This window comes from Poecile atricapillus, chromosome W (genome assembly GCF_030490865.1).
Source record: "Poecile atricapillus isolate bPoeAtr1 chromosome W, bPoeAtr1.hap1, whole genome shotgun sequence".
Lineage (NCBI taxonomy): Eukaryota > Metazoa > Chordata > Aves > Passeriformes > Paridae > Poecile > Poecile atricapillus.
In genome coordinates this window covers 43,888,760-43,905,989 of record NC_081288.1, presented here as the reverse complement: position 1 = coordinate 43,905,989, position 17,230 = coordinate 43,888,760, and the positions used below count along the sequence as shown (strand labels likewise).

General features: G+C 39.1%; 1 protein-coding gene across 2 annotated transcripts in view; it reads left to right on the top strand.

Moving 5' to 3' along the window:
* The window catches only part of LOC131592051 (SLIT-ROBO Rho GTPase-activating protein 1), a 139,716-nt gene that overhangs the window by 83,622 nt on the left and 38,864 nt on the right, over positions 1-17,230 (top strand). For both annotated transcript variants that reach the window (XM_058863305.1, XM_058863304.1), the window contains exons 5-10: positions 4,564-4,746; positions 5,137-5,265; positions 12,199-12,420; positions 13,217-13,318; positions 14,972-15,169; positions 15,289-15,373. In XM_058863305.1, coding sequence (XP_058719288.1) covers positions 4,564-4,746; positions 5,137-5,265; positions 12,199-12,420; positions 13,217-13,318; positions 14,972-15,169; positions 15,289-15,373 — 919 coding nt within the window. The remainder of the gene's footprint in view (positions 1-4,563; positions 4,747-5,136; positions 5,266-12,198; positions 12,421-13,216; positions 13,319-14,971; positions 15,170-15,288; positions 15,374-17,230) is intronic.

Genomic DNA, 17,230 nt, shown 5'->3' with positions numbered 1-17,230 from the left:
ATCTGTGAATCTCTTGCTTGTTCACAGATCAGAGGCCTACAAATCTCAGAATTTTTCATACAGTAAGTGTATTCAGGAAAGCCTAAGAGTGTTAGAGTGTTTAACAATATCTAACAGTCTTAAAAGCTCCAAGGCAAAAAGATGAGATAGTTTTAAGGGAAAGAATCATATATGCAACTTAGCCTGCAAGTTGTAAACTAATTTGTTGAGGAAGTATGCACTGAAATACTTGGAAGCCAACTCCCTAGCTTATTCCCATTTATTTTTCCATACATGTCTCTCTAATGCTTTCTCAAATTAAGTTCAGCTGCTGCAATATCAGCTCTTAAAAAAGCATTGAAATGAAAAATCATGAAAAAGGCTGAAAAATCATGAGTTTTCCCTAAAGGCTTGCAAAATAATGATGTCACTAGTGCATGAGATAAGCAGTGTTATCAAGGTAACAAACTGGACAGGAGTCACGTGCATAGGCTGATCACTGCTCTTCATAAAGTATACATTGATTCCTAAGCCAGTGAGGCTTGGGTAGGACTGGTGTCCAGCCCTGTGAATACAGAGAAAGGGCTTCTTTTTAAATTTTAATTATTTGAAACCCTTTGTACCAAGAACTAGTGCAGAGTTTGTTGTGAGAACATGGATTTCAAGTAGACATCTTGGTTCTGCATGAAGGCTATGAGTTCCATGTAGTTCTCCCACAAAATTTGCCTGTCAATCATTGTAGAGGGAGACACTCTGGATTTGGTAGCATGTGCTGCATGCAAGGGGTGAGAAATACTCCTTTGTGATGTGGAGCTAGTGGAGTCTGTGGAGACATTGGTGAGAACAGTGATACATCTATTCTCCTTCAAGGAATGCTTCTTTGAACAAGGAGGCAAGCTGAAGTGTCAGCCACTGCAGAAGGACATTTATGCCTAGTCTGCTAGTCTGTTAAAAAACTTCAATGCTTACTGCTTTTGGCAAGCAGAACAAATCCTTGTTTCATCACTTGGGTGCTTTGAGATGCTGCTAGAAAACTCTGAGATGTATTTGTTACAGAAACACAGAATATGCTGAGTTGGACTGGACCCACAAGGATCATTGAGTCCAGCTCCTGGCCTTGCATAGGGCCATCCCTAAGAGTGACATCATGTTCCCAAGAGTGTTGTCCAAACACTTCTTGAACGCAGGCAGGGCTTGGTGCTGTGACCACTTCCCTGGGAAGTCTGTTGCAGTGCCCAGCCACCCTCAGGGTGAAGAACCTTTTTCTAATATCCAGCTTAAACTTCCCTGACAACTTCGGGCCATTCCCTCAGGACCTGTCACTGGTCACCACAGAGAAGAAATCAGTGTTTGCCCCAAACAAGGAAGTTGCAGACTGCATTGAGCTCTCCCCTCAGTCTCTTGTTCTCCAGGCTGAACAGACCAAGTGACCACAGTGGCTCCTCATACAGCCTTAAGGCCCTTCACCATCTTTGTTGCCCTCCTTTGGGCACTCTCCAATAGTTTTATATCTCTCTTCTATTGTGGCTCCCAAAACTGCACACAATACTCAAGGTGAGGCCGTCCCCTCCATTGCCTGGCTGGTGATGCTGTGCCTGATGCCTCCCAGGACATGGGTGGCCCACCTGACTGCCAGGGCACTGCTGACTCATATTCAACTTTCCCTTGACCAGGGCCCTCATATTCCTTTCCATGGCACTGGCCTCCAGCCTCTCATTCCCTAGTCTGTCCATCCAGGGTTGTCCCATCACAGGTGCAGAGTACCTGTACCTTTCCTGTGATGGATTTCATGAGGTCAGTGATTGCCCAGTTCTCTTAATTTGTCAAGGTCTCTCTGCAGGGCCTCTCTGCTTTGGAGATAGTCAGCAGCTCCTCCCAGTTTTGTATCACCTGTAAACTTGCTTAGTATCCCTTCTAGTCCTTCATCCAAGTCATTAATGAAGATGTTGAAGAGCACAGGACCTAAGATTGCCCTGCAGAACCCCACTAATGGCAGGTCACCAGTCTGATGCCACCCCCTTCACTATAACTGTGCCCAATGAATGGGCCAGTTTCTCACCTATCACATGATGTGTTTATCCAGCTGTGTGCTGGACACTTTATCAAGAAGGATACTCTGAGAGACAGTACTGAAAGATCTACTGCAATCCAAGATTACATCAACTGGCATCCCTTGGTCAGCTAGGTGGGTTACCTTGCCATAAAAGGAAAACAAGTTTGATCAAGAGGACGTCCCTCTCATGAAGCTTTGCTGGCTGTGACCAGTGGCTGTGGTGTCTTTCAGGTGTTACTCAATACTTCCCTGAATAATCTTCATAGCTTTACCAAGCACTGAAGTGAGATTGACAGACTTGTAGTTTCCAGGGTCCTCCTTTTTGCCCATCTTGAAAACTGGGGCAGCATTTGCCAGCTTCCAGTCAGTCCGGACTTCACTAATTCCCAAGACCACTCAAAAACTGAGAGAGAGGTTTTGTGATGTCACCAGCCAGCTCTTGGAGAATTCTTGGGTTAATTCCATCAGGGCCCATAGTTCCCTCCGCAGGCAGGGTACAAAATAAAACAACTTTTCTAGGTGGTAAGACACATGACTTGTCCCACCAACTAAAATGTCTCTAGAGATGATACAGAACAAAAGATAAAAAATAAAAGCAAACACCTCTAGCCTTATGTAAAGAAACACTTAAAAGATTTGAATAGAAAGGCCAAGAGAAAAGGGCACAGCCTTGCTTTTAATTTCCTTTCCCTGTCATTTTTAATAAGAGCCATATCACTTGCTGCGCTTCTCTGTTTTATTATATAAACCATTTCTTTAAAAAGTCTATTTCCTCTCTTTGCAGAAATTCTTTTGTTTCCATGTGGCTGTATGAGTTAAGCTCCCTGGGTACTGTTTATCAACAACTTTAATAGTGCCTTTGGAGTAGTGCAGGATATAGGAGACTGAAAATGCTGCTTGTTTAAACTGGGAACCTTGCAGACCTCAGCCCTGTGGGCTTGCCTTCTCTTCCTAAACCAACTTTGTCCATCTCTGGGAGTTTTTTTTGCCTCATGTGTGCAGATGTGAATTGGTGGGGCAGCTTTTTAGTATTTATCTCCAACTGTTTTACCTTACTGCAGGAAGCTGGTGAAGAGTTGCCTGTTTCATTTTTAATATCAGTGGCATCAGTTTTAAGTAATGGCATACACAGTTATGGTGTATAGCATACATTTTTATGCAAAATTGCATCTCTCTGAAAGTGTCTGTCTTTCTGCTGCATGGGACCTGAAATAAGCATCAGTTCAGCCACCCACTGGCATGGCATGCAGTTGGTTTTTGTCCGTCTGTGCTAAGATGTGCTGTAGTGAATTTGCGATATCTAGCTGTAGTGTTCCCTGTTTTGCCACTCCATGGATACTCCTTAGACTGTATCGAACCTAACCACTCAGTTACAAAAAGTACGCCCTTCCCAAGGGAATATTTCAAGGCAGCATCACAAAATTGTCAGTCTCCTCCATGGGTCACATAAGCAGCTGGTTTGATTCCTCCCTGACTGTGTGGCCTTTGAGATGTGAATGGTCTGCATGGCCTCCACCCAAAGATAATACCTGCTGGTGGGAGCTCTGTCACCCTTTAGAAGAAGAGAGGAGGCCTCTGGCTGCCTGAGGATGCCTTCCTGCTTTGTTCAGTGTTCTAAACTTAACAACAAAAAGAAACAAACAACAAAAGACTTGGGAAGGCAGAAAGATGCTTCCTTTGTTGGAAGTGGGCAGAGACAGCCCTACCCAGCAGAGGTGGGGAGTTTGTGATGATTGCTGTCCATTACACAGCATTCAGGCTGAGGTTTTTCTTGCTTGAAGAAGAAAGGGCATACTGGGCTAAACCAGTCCCTTTCTTCTTGGTGGCCTGTGCAAGCAATGTATTTGCATACTGTCAACCCAAGCTCTCTCACCTGCAGACCCAGCATGTATGTTGAGGAGAGATGCCTTTGGGTCTGTGGGGAAAACATTTCACAGGTTCACAAGTTCATGTATCAGGCAGCTCCTTCTTCAGTTCTCATCTGGTTTTATGTTGGGATCAGTCTGCTGGCTGTGCAGTGGGCAGACACTTCTTTCCAGGCCATGGACAGCCATCCAGCAATCTGAGGATTTGCTCCCAGGCAAAAGCTTCCCATTCCCTCTCCTTCCTTCCCATTTCCTCGGTGCTGAAGGGATCCTTCTGCTTTCAAACAATCAGTGTCCACAGCCAAGCTGTTATTTAGCCCAAAAGATAGTTACATATCAGATAGATCTGGTGCTGACACAGATTTAGTTTTGTTGTTTGATATTTTAGATTTTTACTTGAAAACAAGAATACTAAAATTTAATAAGAATGGCTTTTGCTCTTTCCTATCAGAGAAATGAAAGAAAAAATCCCTATTTGGAATACTATTAAATGAATCAGAAAAGAAAAATTCAGCCAAAAGTCTTCAATCTTCACTGGCAAAGGAACTTACCTAAGATTCATGTTTATAAGTCAACATTTTGCTCAAAGATCCTGTGATTTTTCTGTAGACACCTTTATATTTTTATTTTCTCCAATTGTTCTCCTTTGACTCTTGCCTTTTGCAGGTCATGAAAACATACCACATGTATCATGCAGAGAGCATCAGTGCAGAAAGCAAACTGAAGGAGGCAGAGAAGCAAGAAGAAAAACAGATTGGGAGGTCAGGAGACCCTGTTTTTCATATTCGACTAGAAGAAAGGCACCAGAGACGGAGCTCTGTGAAAAAGATTGAAAAAATGAAGGAAAAAGTAAATAGTCCTTTTATTTAGCTTCATTTGAAATAAATTCAGTGCATTTCTGACATTCTTTGGCATGATACTAGACTAGAGAAATCCAGCTGGGAAATAAAATTAAGCAAGGTACACATAATAAACTAGCAGTGTGTTATAGATAACTTGACACAATTTCAGTTCATATAGGGGAATACTTCATTCCCAATATAATTATTGTTATAAAGTTTGTCACATTTGAAACGAAATACTAAGTTTTCACTTTGTATTGTATTTGTTGTATGTGTAACAGGCTGGAAATTAAGATTCTTTCTTGATACTAGGAATGTGTGCTTGAATTGTTACCATTTCTGCTGCATACCAAAAATGAAGTAATTAAAATACATTAATATGCAATGTCTTTCCTAGCGTCAAGCAAAATATTCTGAAAACAAGCTGAAATCCATTAAGGCCCGTAATGAATACCTGCTCACCCTTGAAGCAACTAATGCTTCTGTTTTCAAGTATTACATTCACGACCTTTCAGATTTAATCGATGTAAGTATTGGCATATTTGAATTTATGTTTATTCTGTTCTGAATTATACTTTTTTCCTTTTTAAAGGGAATATATTTGACATATGGATTGCCTACAGTACGCTTGCTGTTTACAGTATTGTATGATACAGTCAGAAGTTTTTCCCTTATTTCCACAAAATAAAGTGCCAGTAAGATGCTCAACCCATTCCTTTAAAGTTCTAGCATTGTGTTTGCTCCTCATGTGTCAGTAGAAAATACAGCAGTTCCATTATGCACAATCTGTGGGATTTAAATATTTTTACAAGATGAACTTCTTTAGTGGTCATCTAATGGTATTTAATTCAAAAGAAGCAATTTCTTCTATGTTTTCAAAATTCTTCAGCTTCATTCGTTTAGTCATTGAATCATACATACAGTGGCTTCTTACTCCTACTTCATGGAGTCTGAAGAGCAGACTTAGAATCAATCCTGTATTCTGTACTGTCAGCACACTTGTTACTTATTCTTAGTAAGGTGTTTGTATGAGAACATCCTAGAAGAACGAGGTTATACACTAATGTTGGCTTGTGCCAGTATTTTTAGTCTCCTGTATTACTGACATTTTTACATGATGCAGAGGGAGCATCCTGCACCCTTATCACATCCCACCCTCTTTGTAAGCTGACTTTATACGTGATAGAGAAAATACAGAGACAGCAAACACAAGCCCCAGAACATTCATTCACTTGCAATGTTGGGTTAAATAGCTTAGTGGGTCCACCTCTTTGGCCCATTTGAAATTCTAAATATTTGAATGTGCTTGCTACTGCAACAGTAACATATGTTGCATGCAATAGTAAACAACATTAATATAAAGTTCTGGTTTTTAATATAGAATAAGTTATTACAGAAATTGTCAAGAAGTGTCACTTTTCTACTGACTGAAGAAGCAAAGAAAGAGAAAGGGAAAAATACCTTCTTGAGATCGGTGGACTAAAATAGCTGCATATACCATGTTTTATTATATGTCATCTAAATACTGATAGAAAACAAAGTTTTCTTTGTCATTTCTAGTTTTTCTAGAATTTATAAAATCTTGCTTGATTTTGTTATAATTTTTCCCTTTCAAATGGTTTTGCTTCATTTCTTTCTTGCTTTCCTACAAAAGATGACAGTGAATCTTTTTTATCTTTTCAATATATTTTTCTGTCTCTATTTCAATATCTCTTTTATTCCTTTCCTAGTTGCTACTGCATGTTTACTCCTGATTTCTTCTGGTTTATTCTGTTGCCTGTCCTTGTCTAATCTGTATCCATCCACTTGCACAACTTGCTCCACTCTTCTAGGCTGCCTGGGCAATGAAAGTATTTACCAGGACCAGATTTACCAGGTGGATGATTAGGGCAGAAAACAAAGGACAAGCTGTGTACCTTCTGGGGTACCCCCCAAGTGAGAAGCTGACCTTACCTAATGGATGATTTTCCTGCTACTGCTTGAAGGATGGCAGATTTTTGGTCACTAGTTAGGGCATGTTTCCTACATGTGAACTTCATTAATTCTTCTTCTGGGTTCTGGAAGGAAGGAAAAATCCCTTTTTGTTTCCATTGCCTTCACCCCTTCAGAAGCTGGATAGATGCTCATTTTGTCACCTCTCCTGCCTTCCCTTTCAGAGTTCACATTTCTCAGAGAACGTCTCCAGTGTGTGTTTCTACTTGGTCAGAACCTTATCAATCTGGAAAATCCATGTGATTCATACACACTTCAGTGATGTCCACAGAGGTTTCTGTAGCAGTGAAAACTGAGGGGAGGAACCACAGGCCTGGAGGTTTACAAAGAATTGTGAGGGGAAGAGAAATTAAGCTTTCTGTCCATACACACACAGAGCTAACACTCATTGGAGTTAGTGTATGTAAAGGTATTTAAACAACCATGTAGACTAGAGTTTCCTAACTGCTAGTTTTTAATAAAAATATACATTCCACAATATTTAGTAACACAGAAAAATAGTATCTACTCTGCCTGTCTTTTTGAAAGCCATGGACAAATGTACACAATAATATTCTTTTGGCAAAATGGCTTGAGAAATTACTCTTCCCTGAGGAATTTAAACGGAAAGTCTAGCTGCCCTTTGCATCACTCTTTTGTAAGAGTAGGCTGTAAACATGTGCAACCAGAATTTGCTTCGGAGCTAATTTAATCCAATTGTGAGCTTGTTTAAATGAAGTGTCTTTCAGACATTTGTATTTAATCAGAATATGCTGTGAAAGCATTGGTATTTAGACAGTGTTTGCCACTTGACAAAGGAAACTCTTTTTGTAAATGCAAGAGTCTTGGCAAGGTTTTGGAGTTGTATCATTGGAATGTACAACATGTTTCCCACTGGCCATATGTTGCAACAGTCCAGACTACTTCATTCTGTAAATCTGGTAATGTCACGGTACAGTTTGCAGTTTTCAGAGCAGTGATGGCAATTTCATTCTTTGTCCTCTCTATTTTGTCACAATTTGCTTGCCTGACTTCCTGTGCTTCCCTGAACTCTCTCTCATTGCCTGTACAGGAGGGGATTGCCTCTCCTCTGTGTCTGAATTCCAGTTAACATGGAAGAATGTAGATCGTCCCAAGCTGTTGGTGTTGCCCATAAATGAAATGGAATGTTTTCCTATGTTAGTGAAAAATATATCTAATGAAAATGGGATAAATGCATGCAATAATGTAGTAAAGTGCTCCATAATTTTTTTTTCTAAGAAGGTTGAGGAGGATAGTAGAACTACTAATTTTTACAAAAAAAAAAATTAAAAAACTAACTACTTTCCATTTGGATTCCACTGCATTTTCCACATTTGAGACTTATATGGAAAATCCTAAATTGCTGTTCCCCATCTGAACTCAGTCTGAACTGTTCAACTCTGTCATTTCATTAACAGAGCTCAGGGCTTCTGACTTAAAATTATGATGTGTTGCTCATTTTAAGCTCTTGTGATAAAAGCAATATAAAAATATTGCTAGGGTCTTAGCTGGATGATTTAATGCATTTAGTGAGCTGACGGATGAGACCAACGTTTGCAAAGAAGCAGAGAGATAAACAGGATTTGATATGCACAGTGTATTTCTGTCCTCTGCGTATTGTACTAGAGGAATTTGAATTTTCTGTTAAATTGTTCTTCTCTGCTGACTAGAGTGGGATCTAGTTCAAGTGCAGGACAGAATTAGTTTTGTTTTTTTTAATTTGTACCTGTAAAAAACAATAAGGATTGGCTGAATTAAATAAGCTTTACCTAGTATGCCGAAATTTTTTAAGATTTTGAATTTCAGAGGAACAACAGACTATACACTGCTGCCAGTCTGACTGTTGGTGCCAGCATCTGTCCATATGGCACATACTTTTACTCATTTACATTCATTAAATTTGTCTGAGTATAAGAGGAGAGTAAGGACTTTTTTTCAGACTTACTGTGCAATTTTATGATCTGAAGATAAATACTAGGAAATAGTGATCAAAACAACTTTACTGTAGTTCTGCTGCTGAAATAAATAAAATATTAATGTGGTGGTCTTTCTTAAAGTGGAGTTTCTGAATCTCTAATTGCTGTATGCATGTTTTGGATCATTAAGAAGTTAAGGAACATTTAGCTATTGTGAACTTAATTTATTCTGCAAAGGTTCTTTATTAATCATTCATAAAACCAAGTTTAAAACTAGGGTAAAGTGTGTGCAGCTCACAATCTATTACGTAAGTCCTCATAAATATGGTATGTATCCTTAGATCCCTTTGATTTGAATGTGGATGTCTGTGTACCAGAATACTTAGAAAGTGACTTATTCAGAGATTAGGGATTTTTTTATGAATTTCTCTCTCTGTTGACATTAGAATTTTATTACTATTCCTGAAACAAAATTAAATGAAATAAGAGCAGCTTGGTTTGGTTGAAGCTCTGTGCTAAGCACTGCAGTTTGTTTTGTTCAAGCCTAAATATACTCTGGGGTACAATAAAGGCAGTAAATGCCCTTGAGACTGCTTCAGATTTAATTTCAAATAAGAATAAAATGCAAATTAAAAAATTAGTTTTTCACACTTATCCCAAATGCATTCCTCATCTCCCTTCACTTTGCCCTACCAAAATGAATCCGGAAATGCAAAACTCATAGTCTCTGACTTCCTTCTGTTATTTTTCATCTTCATGTCTTACTGCACCAAGTGCAGTAAAAATCTCATCAAGTAAAATCTCATCTCTCTAGCCCACAGATGGACAGCAGATCCGTGGGTAGATAACCACCCTGGCTGTACCCTCAGCGTGCTGACTAGTGAACCTCTAAGACTCCTGTTTATTTTGGCTAACACTGTGGTCACTCACTTGAACTGTGGAAGTCTTTCCACAAATCTACAGATTTTTCCTGAAAATCATGTAAATACATGTGCATGTGTGTGTGTATAGACAACTCTCTTTTCTAAACCATCCTTCCAGCAGATGAAATCAGTACATTTCTTTCTGGGTAACCAAGATACTGTGACATGGCTGTTTCCTTATTTATTTTCCTATGTCTCCAAATTTTGGGGGAAGTGGGCTATGGTGTGCCAGAATTAAGAGTTGTGATGTCTGAGTGTTTAATTTCGCTTTTAAAAAATAACTTCCCTCATACAAATTGTATTTTTACATAAGTAATTGGAGCAAAATGCCAAATTCAGATGTTTTTAATTCCATTCAAAGAGATACTTGTGATAAGGCATTAGTTCAGCATCTGCATTTAATTTTTGTTTTCTCTGCTGGCATTGGCATTGCAAGAAAATGCCTTAGCCTGGCAGGATACTCTGCACCACTTGAAAAATGTCTTGTCTGAGGGGCCGTATTTGTTGCCTTGTTCAGCTGTCCTCACTTGCCAAAGATGATCGTGGTGATACTGACTGTGTAGATTAAGGGTTAAACAATGAAGTTGTGTCACAGCATAAAGGTTGCAATCTTATATTCTTGAAAAAAAGCTGCATCAGAAGCCCACATGGCTCTAAGTGTAAATCAATAAGCTTTCTAGTAATACTCGGATTAATTCACTAGAGCCAAAATTCAGGCTGTAGTTTTATAACACATGGGTAGTTGGCAATGCTAAACCTGGCATTGCCCTCTATTTCTAATTCCTCTTCAGTTTAATCTTCCATGAGGTCTCTCTGAAACTAATGCACATGAAATAAAACAGCTGTCCCAATTCACTTTCTTATCAGCACTTTTAGTCTGTCTTTTTCATCCAAGATAGTGAATTAAATATGAGATCTGATTTGACATAGAACAAGAGAAAAACACCAAGAGAGTTCCTTTTAGAAACAGTATTTTTCAGGCTGGTGTTCTTTGAAATATGGATGCACCTCAGTATAAAAGTTGAGTGTCTGTTTTAGTAAGTGTAACACAAATTTCCATTTTATAAATGCAAAAGAGAGAGGTTAACATATGTGTGTTTGATTGAACATGACATCTTTTTCTTTTTCTTTGAATGGTTCAGCATCATTTTTGGAGAGCCACTGTCCTATTTGCAGTCACTACCTGGAGTACTTGCCAGGAATGAAAACTTACTCTTTCTGGAAGCTTTGTTCTGGATAAAACGGTTCTCTGTTAGATTTCAGAAAGCAACTTCTTCGCTAGTCATTACCTTACCTAAGTCAAGGTGTGGAGTGTTTCATTCCCTTCTACACACAGGTTTTGGTATGGTAAATAGGTTGAAAGCTCTTTCCTTTAGTGTATACAGCTCTGTGTCGGTCTCCCTCTCTGTCTCTTTCTTTCCATGTAAGAGGAAAGGGAGGGGAATGTGGTCCCATGAATCCTGTGGGGTTTGTACTAGTTGTGAGGGAAGTACTTATAGAAACAGTGCATATATGCCTGTAGGGTACAGTGGACTGAATTCAAACCCAGCTCCATGGTTACACTGCAAGTCCTGCAGGGATGGATGACTTCAGGCTGTGGGAGGGCACCGAGGAGGAGTGGCTGGGGGCTGAGGGATGCCCTAAAGCAGAGCGCTCTGACTGTTCTGGCCAGGCCTTGGCCTCTGGTTGGGGAAGATCTCACCTGTGTGAGTAAAGAGCACTGCTTTGTATGCAGCTGTTAGCAAACTGATGTGCCACTGTTGAGGTGAGATCTCCCCTTACCTGGAGGCTCACTGAGCAGAAGCTGAGGGTATTTACTCTACAATGTAGGGAAACAATCAGTTGATATGCTACTGCTGTGACATTTTTAAAATACATTCAGCTGTTCTCTAAAATATTAACGAAACATGAATAATGCAAACTGAGGATGTGTAAAATTCAAGAACAAACACATCTTTATGTTTTACCAATTAGGTTTCAATTACATTCCATTTTGTATTAAAAAAAAGACACAAATTATGACTTTCTGCATTTAGTAACATGATGTGCATTGCTGGCTCTGTATGAGCTTGGGAAATAAAGTGTTTACATTAAATATATTTTTGTCATCAGGGAAAGGTGTTAAACCCTGTTGTATCAAAAAGCATTTTAGATGGATTGCTTATGCTCAATGTATTTGTGGAGGTTTTTGTTTGGGCACAAGCATGGCAAGCAGGAATTGCTTCAAGTTCACTTTGCTGCTGTCACTAACTTAGATGACAGTTTAAATAGGTGATTCAGGGCTTACAGGTGCTATTGATACCGAAAAGCCCACTTGTGTGTGGAGTCCTAGACTTTATTCATATAAATACAGTGCCTGCACTTCTGTATCTGATAAGCAAACTGTCACACATGTGCACTTGATCTCTTTTCTAAAACTATCCATTAATCTTTGCAACAGATTGAAGATATTAAATACTTACTGTCTTGACCCCAGTAGTGTATTTTAATTAGAAGATATTTTGTTAAATACTTCAAAGATAGAAAAACTTCAGGGCAGAAAATTTTAGTGACAGTTTCAGGATTGTGATATTGGAATGGCATTCCTCCTTATGAATTTGTTTTCTTTTTCTTTTATTGTTTTTTTAGTGTTGTGATCTTGGATACCATGCTAGTCTCAACAGAGCCCTAAGAACATATCTTTCTGCAGAGTATAACCTTGAAACTTCCAGGCATGAGGGATTAGACATCATTGAAAATGCAGTTGACAGCCTGGAGCCACGCAGTGACAAGCAGAGATTCATGGAAATGTACCCCACTGCTTTTTGTCCACCAATGAAATTTGAGTTCCAATCTCATATGGGTGATGAGGTCTGTACACTGACAAGTATCCCCACAGTGACTGTTTCTGTATACCAGGATAGAGAATTTATCCTTTACCAAACCCTTTTACAAAGAGTTTGGTAAAAGCTACGCAAAAGTCAGTGGATCAGCAATAACATTTTGCAAAACTTGCAGCACTGTCTGTTGCTTCAAAGTTCTCATATAAAAACTGTTTAGTGTTACTATATTCTGTATCACTCATAATGACATTACTATAAATTTTCTGGCCAGCCCATGCTCAGCCCAACACCAGTGTAAGCAGTGACTTTATGTCTTTGCCACCTGCATCACTCAGAGTTTGTGACTGCTATTTGAGAGCTGTTACAGAGCCACTCCAAATTGTTCATGCTGCAATACAGCCTTTTCCTCTTCTTCTTCCCCCATTTTATCATCTGGAGATTTCAAGCATACTGGGTACCCCAGCTGTGCCCTGTTCTGCTACACCAAAGGCCAGTAGCAAAGCAGAATTCAAAATTACCTATATACATCTTTTTTTCTGAAGGTAACTCCAGGGTTTGCATGTCTGTGTGATACAAAAGCAACAAAAAGCAAAGAGCAGACATACAGAAAGGCTGCGCTCTTTGTTCATAAGCTGTAGTACATACTTCTACACCTTATAACACATAAATACTTCAAATTTAGATAGGCACGTTTTATTGTCTGCTTTAACTTTTAATAGCTTTGGTAGGAATTCATCTAGTTTTAAGAAGAACAACAAAAGACTGTTGACTGCTTTTTTTAATTACTTGCATCTTACTGCTTTTTTTTTTTGATTCTTTGTTAGGTTTGCCAGGTCACTGCCCAGCAACCTGTGCAAGCAGAGCTTATGCTTAGGTATCAACAACTACAGTCACGATTGGCTACACTCAAAATTGAAAATGAGGAGGTAAGATCTGTGTCTACAAGGGCTGAGCATTGAACATAATTTTCAGGAAGGTGTGGTATTTTCTACCTTGCCAAAAGCATGTAAATGACCCTGAAGTGGCTCCAATCTGTAAAAGTGGTTTTCATTTTAAAAATCAAATACTGGCACATATGCTAGGATAGATCCTCACCTGCTTTACAGAGGTTTAGAAACTTTGTCTTTTACCTGTCCATACATTCACATTACCGAGTTCCACATTTTGCAGATGCTTCAGTGTAAACTTCTTAGAGCACATATTTTTAAATTCTTGTGACAGAAGGCTACTGAGAACAATTATTGTCTTCTGTGAGTGCCCTCTGTCCTGTCCTCAACTTGCTACTTCTGTAGTACAAAGGAATTGGAACTGTCTTTTGTGGTAACTGAGTCAAGATCTCTTATCCCCTCAGCTACAGTTATTTATAAACATGACTAATGAATGCCTGAGATGGGAACAGCTCACCTAGCAAAATAAAATGCACTTTTTTGTAAAATGTGGAAAAAACTATGCTCTTCTCTTTTCCCTGCTCTGGCAGTGGAAATAAAATGCACTTTTATCACAGTTAAGGCAATGTTGAAGTCCTTCAGTTTAAATGAGAATCTGTTCCTAAAGGAAAATATAGAAATAATTTGATTTCTTCATGTATTTTTTACTGATAAGTTTTCAGGATGCCAGTTTTTCTCATTCTAGTGTGTATGTTGAATGTCTAGAACAAAGTATTCATGTCCATGAAACATGTACAGTAGTCTTAAAAAAACCAAAACCGCTTGCATTCAGAAAGCTTCTCAAGGTAACAAAGATGTAAGAAGAAAGATTATTTATTTCATTGAAATGAAGTGCAAGGGCATAGGGGGAGAAATTATGTTGGACAAGCATGGAAGGGATATTTGCCTATATTGGAGTTGTGTGTAGAAATGTCCATGATTTGGTTGACCCACTAGAGAAGCAAAACTGGGAAGTTAATTACATCCTTGTGAATTTTACCAGTTACTTTATTGCACTGTGGAAACTGCATCCCTTGTCCACAGCAGCCATACCTGGGTTTCCACTATGAGCTCTAGTGCTTCATAGTTTATAGGAAGGGCTGGGAGTTTGGTGTAAATTGTTCTTTCTCAGGCCCTCTCTGTTAACGATGTATTCCACTTCTGCAGTCTAAACATCACTGTGCCACTCATCATAGCACTGCCACAGCAAGCGGTCACAGATACTTTTTCTTGGAAGATCTTGTTGATCTGGCCAGATCCAGATCCCTGGATGTACAGATTCAATGTAATACACTGACCACATTTAGGAGAGCTGACCCTCCAGAGTAGTGTATCGTCTTTATTGCCTCCCAGATTAGGGAACTTAATCAAATCGTCACATTTCAATTCCAATGGCAAACAAATGCTTGAGTGCATTACAAAGCCAACACAAGAGTACATCTGTGTTTGTGGGTTAAACCATGGTAAAGCAGAGAACTAGACATGATACCTGTTACATAGATGTCTGTTACAGCACACCTAAATTTTTACATTTGCACACCAGTTTGTTTGGGGAAGTGTGCCGGAGAGTTACTGTGAGTAATGAGCTTCCGTTCTACGCTGTTCCTATATATATTTATCTGGCATTTGGCAAACTCTGCTTTTTAATACCAGGTTAAGAAAACAACAGAGGCTACCCTGCAGACAATACAAGATATGGTCACCATTGAAGATTATGATGTGTCAGAGTGTTTCCAGCACAGTCGCTCAACAGAGTCTGTGAAGTCAACAGTCTCTGAGACATACTTGAGTAAGCCTAGCATTGCAAAAAGAAGAGCTAACCAGCAGGAAACAGAGCAATTCTATTTCATGGTATGTTGGTTGCTTCCTCATTCATGTGATGCAGACCAAGCACCTGAAGTAAACTTTATCCAGAAATTCCTGGAATTTATGTGTCATGCATAGTAATAGATTCATCTGCATCTCTACAGAAATTCAGAGAATATCTGGAAGGTAGCAACCTCATCACAAAACTTCAAGCAAAACATGATTTGCTGCAGAGGACACTTGGAGAAGGTAAATACCACACAATAAACTGAAGTGTTTCCAAACTATACAGTGAACCAACTGAAATGCCAAAGATATGCAGGGAAAAAAAAATTACAAAACTTAAAGCTTAATTGTCCAGTAAACATAGATTTGATTTTTACCAGTCACAGTTTTGGTGCAGTGGTAAGAGTACACACAATAAATTGATTTTATTTCTTCAGCACATACTTCCACTGCACAGATGTTTTGACAAATGACTCTATTTGGCAACAGAACTATTGAATGAAAAATCTCATGTCTGAAAGGAGAGCAACACAGTCAGTGCAGGTTGATTTATAAGAGCTGTGACAAATGTACTGTTTCTACAGCCTAACAATTTCTGTTGACTTGAGGTTTTTTTAAGACTTGGGGGAGAGTGATCTTTTTAAAGCATACAAAATTATACAGGATGCATCTTGTACAATGGACTCGCTAGTGCAGCATTTCTAGCACATGAACACTAATGTCCTTGCAGCCTAAGGACTCTATGGAGCATTTATCAAAGGTAAAAGGTGAAATCCTGACCTCACTATTGTCAGCAGTGAGTTTCTTACAGACTTAATTTAGTGTTGTTTTTTTTACAAAGTATTTGCATATTGTAAACTTCAGTGAAGGAAACATTAATTAATAGCTCTGTATCTGTTGATTATCATTATTTCCCATAAAGTTAGTCCATTATTAATAACAATAGCAGAGAATTATCTGTTTTCCTGAACACTCTCCACGGTTTTTAAAAAGTACATCTTGAAATCTAAACCAAGTCAGCAGAAGTAAAGATCAAATGAAGTAAAGCTGAATTATGGCAGTAATGAATCACACACTATGCACAGCTCCAGCCTATCTCTTACCAGCCCTTCCAACAGATACTTCCTCATGCACCGAAGGGAAAAGGGGAATTGCAGTACAAACCTTGAGGACTAGACACACAGAGTGGAACAGACTTGAGAGGAAGTGAGATTATACCACAAAGAATAAAAATCCTCTCCTGGAGGTTAAAGACTGTGATTTAAAGTTTAGACTCAAGAAAGGAAACCTGTTTGCTAAAAGAATGACTCTAAAAGACCTGACAACTTTCTTTTTACTGCCAAGTATCTGTTGCTAATCACATCTCTTCTTGCTTTTAATACGAAAGCTCAGATCCCCAAATCCCAGGGAGATGCCTGAACAACTGTTAGCAGTTCAGTGGCTATAACCCACAAACAAAGCCCCTGTCCAGGGAGTGACTGAGGTTGGGGATAGGACATAAGCAGTGTTTTCATTCAAAACTGACCTGTAGAATATACTAGCTGTTTCTAGACAGCTACCTATGTTATCTTGTTTTTCATGGAAGTTTTCATTTAAAAGATTTTTGTTTTGAATGTGTGTGGTGAGCATTTATTCACACAAAACAGTGTGCAGCTGACTTTAGTCAAAAAAGAGGACGTTTTTTCTTCTGCAAGCTCATTGAAAATGTATTTGGAAAAATACAGTGAAAGAGGGAGATAAAAGGCAACAGAATCTGCTGCATAAACCATGTTGGAAAAGAGTAAGGAAAGAATTGTTTGAAAGGAAACCTAAAGAAAAACTCGGCAGGGTGACCAAAGTGATAGATTGCCATTAGGCTCTGGGCCTTTCTGCCATGCTGAGGCATGCTTGGTCTATTCTGTTTGAAGAGTTCCCTGCTACACACCGTCTGTAACCCCCACAGTTAATCTGTGTTGCTCACAGTGGTTTTGCACATATTTGTTGACCCAGCACCGTAGCATGGCACGTACAAATAATACCTCAAACATACACATTTACATACAAAGCTGATATTTGGAGTGAAAGCCGTCGTTTTTACAGGTTAAAAAGTTCTAGTACTCG